Raw genomic sequence first — 7,470 nt, forward strand, 5'->3', positions numbered from 1 at the left:
GTTCGCGGCGCTCGCGCTCTTCCCGCTCGCGGCGCGCGCGCTCGCGCTCCTCGTGCTCGCGCCGCACCTCGGCGGCGGCGGAGACGGGCGGGCGCGTGCGCCACGCGTCGTGCACGAGCGGGGCGTGGTGCACGGCGTGCAGCGGCGAGGAGAGCGCCAGGTCGCGGCCGTAGGGCAGCGGGTAGGGGCCGGGCGCGGGGAAGGCGCCGGCGCCGTAGCGCGCGAAGGGCGACACGCCGAGGTCGCGGTCGGGCGCGAGCGGCGCGTAGGCGCGCGCGGGGTGCGCGGGGTGCGCGGGGTGGCGCACGAGCGGCAGCGGCGCGTGGTGCAGGTAGGGCGCGGGTAGCTCGTAGGGCGAGCGGAAGGCGGGCGGCGGCGGGGCGGGCGCGGGGAAGGCGCGCAGTTTGTCCTTGTCGAGCGCAGGCGCGCCGCCCGCACCGCTCTTCTCCTTCTGCTGGTGGTTGTAGATCTCCCAGGCGATGCGGACGTGCATCGCGTTCCATTTACCGGTTTTCTATTGAAAATAAAAATAAAATCATCATAAGATCCCTATATTCGTAGAATTCATTTAAATCAAAATTTATTTAGCTAATTATTGTGAACGATTAAACTGAGAAAAGGATCGTTATGTTACAGTTAATAACAGTTGACTCTTATTAAAAAATCATCTATAAAATTAATTCAATCCCATTCTTTTTAATCGCGTTTGTACGATAAGGAAAATAAGAAAGGCGCATGCATAAAGTGCTGAAGTAGACCTACCGCGACAGCAGGGCGTGGTGGTGGTTTAGGGGCGGACTCGCTTGAAGATGACACTATGGGCTGTTAACATGATGCGAGGCAATGTTAATGTGACAGTAGTGCACAATATAAAGGAAAGCATTGAAGCTGACCATAGATGAAAATTATTTAAATAAATGACTATCAGCAGGTCACTTTCTTTTCTCAAATCAAATTAGTAAAACGAAATACATTATATTTTTATGCAAATATGTTTAGAAATTATAGTGACTTACTGACGTTTACTTTCATTTCTTATATAGCAATTTCACAACTGTACTCTAAACAATATTTGAAGCAAAGAATGCTTTAATATTTCTTTTACTCAAAAACTACAAATATCCACATTAATATTACACTTATTAATTATAAAACTCAGTTATGAAATAGCTTTATTATGATGATTAAAAAAATTACTACTACTGTAATAAATACCATTAATGTGAAATTATCAGTTAGTACTAGAAAAAAACCATCCCAAAATAAATGTACAAGGATTCAACTTGCATCTAAATTAAACAATGATCAAAAGCAAGTATTCAAAAATCTAATAAGAAAATCAAATCTACTTTCTACATTGAAATATGCATTTTGTTTAATTTAAGTTGACCATGATGACCCTTTATTTACTATAAACAAATACACTAAGATATTATTAGTATGGCTCAGAGCAAATGCAGTTATACATTGCCTTTCCATATTATAAGCATTCTATAATGAATAGGCAGCTCAAACCACAAAAACTATATTGTTAAATATACAGTGCCCGCCACTTGAATAGCCTCACCCTATTTTTTATGGGTATTATAATTACACGTGATAATTTGTATTAAAAATTATCAAATATAAATTGTACGCCGTGACGTTTATCGAACGACACATAAACAAGTCGGAATTTGTCTAAGCGCGGAACGTTGGAAACAAAAGAACTAATGCGTGCCGTCCACATGAATAGCCTCAGTTTAATATAATCGTTCAACCCGTTCGTTTAAGTTTCGCTTTTAAATATATTTTATTAAGATTGGATAATACAGACAATATTCTATACAGACAATATTCTATATAGACAATATTCTATTGTTTACCTGCCGTTACGTGATAAAAAAAAGAGTTATTGTAACTATGGGACGTGGTTAAAAACTTACGAGTTTAGAAATTGAAAAAGTGAATTTTTATTTAACTTAAAATTTATCTCATCGTGAGATTGGTAAAAAAATTGGTCGCAGCCCAAAGGTAATTAATAATTATGCAGAAAATTAGGAAAACTATGGCCACCGGTATAAAGGATGCACAAAATTTGCAACTAAGGATCGTGAACGTCGTCTTATTTTACGCTCTGCTTCAAATTCCAGTCAGACCGTCAAGCAAATAGCTAGTGAAATAAATACTAGGGCATCTCTTTCTACAGTTCGACGGATTATTAGAACCTCACCTTACCTCAAACGAAAAACAATTATGAGCAAACCTTCTTTGAAAAAACATCATGTGGCGGCTCGACTATCATTTGCTAAAAAGTACATGTGCTGGAAAACTGAGTGGAAAAATGTGATTTTTAGTGACCAGAAAAAGTTTAATTTAGATGGACCAGATGGATTTAAATATTATTTTCACGACCTAAAGAAAGAACCAAGAGTACTATCACGTCATCACTTAAGTGTCGGCTCGGTGATGGTTTGGGGGGCAATTTCTTATTATGGTACTGTTAATTTAATTGTGTTAGTCGGAAGACATAATGCTGAAAAGTGTTTAAATTTATTAAAACAAACAAAAAGCAAGATCAAAAAAGTAATGGGTAGAAAAAAAATTTTTTGAGCATGATAATGCTCCCACACACACGTCAGCCATAGTTACGAAGTGGTTTGAAGAAAACCAGACCGAAGTTCTAGATTGGCCATCCTTGTCCCCTGATCTCAAGATCATAGAAAATGCCTGGGGTTGGTTGTCTCGGCAAGTTTATAACGACGGAAAACAGTATGGTAATAAAGAAGAACTGATACAAGCTATTTACACTGCTTGGAATTCTGTGGACATTAATTACATACATTCTTTATATATAAATCGCTGCCTAATCGTATTTATGAACTAATAAGGTCTAATGGAAAATATACCAAATACTAAACTAACGAGTTTTAATAATTAAACAATATCTTTTTGCATGTGAGGCTATTCAAGTGGAAGGGGCAATTATTTGTTTGACGTTGTTTCTTAAAACTTGAACGTTTCTCTGATTAGATAAAAATAAAAATTTTATTTGCTATTGCAAGGCTTCCTGTTTTATTTAATATACGATGCTTGATGTATATCTCCTTTTTATATTACTGTGTGAAATATCAATTTTGACGATGAGGCTATTCATGTGGCTGGCACTGTACATTCAAAGATCATATTACTTTACATAAACAGGATTTTAAAATACCCCCAAAATTTTAAAATACTATAATTCTCTGGTCTCTATACATAATTTAATATTGATCTTCGATCCATATGGCACTGGACTATAGAAGATGAAGGATATTCTATGAAGGATTTATAGACACCCGAATATATTTTCATAATAAAAACTAAAGTAACAATATTTCACCTTAGGTGCATAAGTGGTGAGCGGGGCGGGAGGTACGTATGGCGCCGAGGGGTGTAGCAGACCCGAAGAGTACGGGTACAGGTTCAAACCAGTGCGGTACAGTGATGACATCTTGTTCACGTCTTTGAACTGAAATATAATATTGACAAATATTGTTTAGATTGTACATGTGATAAATTTAAGCACTGAAAATTTTCAACCAAGTAAGTTGTTTTAATAAATGCATTTAGCTGAATACAATATGCAGACAGAATATGATAACCCTATGTTATTCATTTATTTACTTGGCGCTGGAAAAATCATTCATTCAGTGTATGATGATATGGACAAATAAGACAAATAAGTGATACAAAACAATAACTATAAAGTGGTTTCAAATTCAGTCCCACATTTATAGCTTTCTTATAGCGGTATTTTCAAACTCAATTCAACGTATTTTTTGAGATTACATTATCACCAAGGTTTGTCATTTGGTAACAACCAAAACTTGAAAACCAGTGCTGTGGTTACTAGAGCAACAAATTTGACTGACTTTTATCTTTATTCAGAATATACTACAACTATTTAAATTTATGCATGTTTGTAATTGAAGTTATTTTTAATTAGACTTTTATCAGTCTATGTTCTTTACATATGTGTGTTGGGTTAAAAGTTTTTTTAAGAGATTAAACATAGCTTATTGTATATTACAAATAGTTTTGACCAACATCCCTATTTAATACATTGAGCTTAACTACTTTTGCCTGATTTTTGCCGTCATAAGCCGTTGACTGCGACATATACCCCCGGGTCACTTACTCAAGTGAAAACATTTGTACAATGCATGAATGTTTTTTATCATGTAGTGAAAAGATCTGCAATTAGCAACACACATATCTGGGTTTGCGTATTCGTGCGAATGTGAATGGCCTGTATAACGTCGTTGCACTTATTTATTGACACAACGGGTAGTGAGCGATTTCATTACAGTCACAACAAGAATGACGCGGTGTGGTGTATGTGTGCGTACGTGTAGTTGCATGTGTGTGTGTGCGCGTGCGTGCAACTCACGAGCAGCTGGTGCGGGTGGTGCGCGTGCGGGTGCTGGTGCACGTGCGTGTGCTGGTGCTGGTGGTGGTGCAGCTCGGTGCGCACGCCGACCGCGCCCGCCGCCGCCAGGAACCGGCTGTCGAGCTCGCGCCGCAGCAGGTCCGCGCCCGGGCCTGGAACGTTGCCACGCACGTTTTTGTTATGGCTAACATTTTTCACACTCTCGAAACGTATTGAAATTAAATGTAATTTTGATAATTTGGATGAATATTAATCATACAATTACAATTAAATATAAACTAGGCAATGGATGGAGTATCAACATCTGGATCCGTATCTATAAATTCAAATACGATTTGGAATTAGAACTATGTTTAATATACGTCACACAACATCCTCTCAATCATTAATTTACTTAAAGACAAACGACGCAAGAACAATGCCGCTTCTTAAAAAATCAAAGTGACGTATGTTGTGCTACTTACTGGTTTGGAAGAGCGACTCCGCAGAGAATGGGCTGGGGTTGGGCGCGAGCGGAGCGCCGAACAGCGGCGGCGCCGGCGCGAACGCCGCGCCGCGGTCCGCACCCGTGGGCCTGCTGGAAGGGGCGCCAAAACCATACCATTATGTTTCGATCGTAGATATGCGATGGTCTTTCGAATTTACGGGTTACAATACAAGATTGCAAAAATACAGCAGGATATAAACAGAATGGTGCATATTGTATTTGTTGATAGTGTGGACTTTTCAATAACTGACAATATTCTTGTTCAACAATTAATATAATATTTTTAATTTAATAATCAATAAGAAAGTACTTAGTTAAAATGAAAAAAAAAAACAATTCTCTTGTAATTTTATACTTTCCATTGTGCGCTTTTACATTCTGTTAGCTAATGATATGTACCCTGTACGCAACGTTTCTCATTTCTTTGACATTAATTTAGCATTAAACACTTAACATTTATGGAATTTGATGGTTTGACACAAAGATATTAAATATTGAAAACGTCGCAGTATACTCACGTTACCCCCCAGTGCGCGGGCGGCTTGGCGCTCGAGCTGATGCTGGGTACAGTGGGCACGGGCGCCAGGGAATGCGCCAGGTGCGGCGCAGGCGCGGGCGCTGTGGGCGTGGGCGTGGCCAGCGTGGCCAGCGGGCCCATTCCCAGCCCCACCGGCGGCGCTAGCCCCACGGGACCGACCGGGCCGCTCAGAGTGGATACGGGACCCTGGAATTGTTGGATAGTCGGTCAAGTTAACATGCAAACAAATGTAACCCGTAATATATTCATATTAAGACTGTGTATGTATCAGTAAGCTTAGTATACTTAGTCCAATACTCAGTGTTAATTCTCTCTTCCTGATATTATTAAACCAAACGGTCATAATAAATTAAACTACACATAAACCTAGATTTTGAAAGAAATGATATGTAACTAAGAATTTAAATTCAAGTTACACACATTGCAAAACTGGTGTTACATCCATAATTTCATATTCGTAGCAGAAGAGTAAGCAAAAGAGGTGAAATTTACAAAGCGGCTGCATTTTTAAATATTCATGATACAACAGACAAATTACGCGCTGCCCTAGCTTGGCTTTGCAATACCGTACTAAAAAGTTGTACTAACGGGTAGCGGCGCAGCGAGCGGCGCCGGCAGCGGGGCGGCGAGCGGCGCGGGCAGCGGCGCCGGCAGCGTGGGCACCAGCGACGGCGCCGACACGCTCGCCGCCGACGCGGGCGTGCTGCGCGACAGGCTGCTTATGTTGCTGCAATGGAATGGACACGACCAATTAGCAAATTTGTTTTCATCTTCACTACTATTGTAGTAAATAGTAGTAGGAGGCCTGTGTCCCAGCAGTGGGAACGTATATGGGCTGACGACGACGACTATTGTAGTAAAACTTCGTAAACTATTTGGACTTTGAAAATGTACATATTCATTAAGTGCATGACAAAAAATTTACAAATTTTTTTTTTGCGTTCACCTTGATGATACTTGTCGAAACATCATAGTTCAAAATAATATTGAATTTAAAGTTTACTCGGGTATATAAGAAGAACATTATGCCTATTCTCAATATATTGTATCTTTCCTTAGACATGGAAAGTAAGTATGTATGGTTGGTACAATGCTATGCTGCCAATTCAAATACCAACTACACCCAAACTTTTTTTTTATTTTTTTTTACATCATATTCCTACCTGAAACTCTCGCGCTCCCGGCTAGGACTTTGCGTCCTAGGAGAGTAGGATAAGGGTGCGTGCACTCCAGCCGCGCCTAGCGATCCGGGGGTGTGTGGACGCACACCCTTAGGAGTTTTCGGAGCTACCAGAGGAGATGCGGCTAGGCTTGTCCTCTGAAATATTTATAGTTAAGAAGCTAAGTATCTGTTTTTTGTTTCAATGCCTATGTAGTATTATGTAAAATATGATAGTATGTATCACATTAATAAAATTTTTGGTGATGAAATAATTCTAATTATAGAATTATTACATCTCCTTAGTTTATGACAAGGCACAAAAAATAATTGTGAATACGAAAGAATATTAAGCCATAAAAACTAACCGTGTCAGTGGTGTTTCTAGGTGACGCTGCAGATGGTGGCAGATACGGACTGTGCTGTAGAGTTGGCGCATACGGTGCGTATAAAGTCGGATACGCATTGGAATACACAGCAGCAGGAGGGTAGCCATTTGGTGCTAACGACGAGCTGACCACCGCTACACTATCCGATCTAGTTGGAAGTTCCGTAGACGATATTGCTTGTCTTGTATCTACCACCGGAGGCGGTAGCGAGTGACTTAAACTGTGGCTCGATACAACTATAGCCGGCGCTGAGGAAACCGGAGAAGTGTCCATGTGCTGTGGCTGATGCGTCACCGATGGCACTATAGGAAGGGAATGAGGAGGTAAGGACAAACCGGTCTGTTTTATACTGGGTGCTAGATTTGATATTGAACTCGTTGCGGTGGAGGAAGGCAGGAGCGGTTGGCTAACGTGATTTGGAGTGGAAGCTAAAGGATGTGTGTTCATTGGGATATGGCTTGTATGGCTCAGAATGGAATGGCTATT

General features: G+C 40.6%; 1 protein-coding gene across 1 annotated transcript in view; it reads right to left on the reverse strand.

Moving 5' to 3' along the window:
- The window catches only part of LOC119830630 (autism susceptibility gene 2 protein-like), a 9,895-nt gene extending 2,431 nt beyond the window's left edge, over window positions 1–7,464 (reverse strand). The window contains exons 1-9 of the mRNA XM_038353682.1: window positions 6,964–7,464; window positions 6,600–6,754; window positions 6,025–6,163; window positions 5,417–5,622; window positions 4,876–4,988; window positions 4,412–4,563; window positions 3,362–3,490; window positions 763–822; window positions 2–514 (exon numbers count right to left, since the gene is read on the reverse strand). Of these exons, the coding sequence (XP_038209610.1) occupies window positions 2–514; window positions 763–822; window positions 3,362–3,490; window positions 4,412–4,563; window positions 4,876–4,988; window positions 5,417–5,622; window positions 6,025–6,163; window positions 6,600–6,754; window positions 6,964–7,431 (1,935 nt within the window). The 5' untranslated portion in view covers window positions 7,432–7,464. The remainder of the gene's footprint in view (window position 1; window positions 515–762; window positions 823–3,361; window positions 3,491–4,411; window positions 4,564–4,875; window positions 4,989–5,416; window positions 5,623–6,024; window positions 6,164–6,599; window positions 6,755–6,963) is intronic.
- Window positions 7,465–7,470: the final 6 nt, after the last annotated feature.

The sequence above is a fragment of the Zerene cesonia genome, chromosome 12 (assembly GCF_012273895.1).
Source record: "Zerene cesonia ecotype Mississippi chromosome 12, Zerene_cesonia_1.1, whole genome shotgun sequence".
In the NCBI taxonomy this organism is placed as follows: Eukaryota; Metazoa; Arthropoda; class Insecta; order Lepidoptera; family Pieridae; genus Zerene; species Zerene cesonia.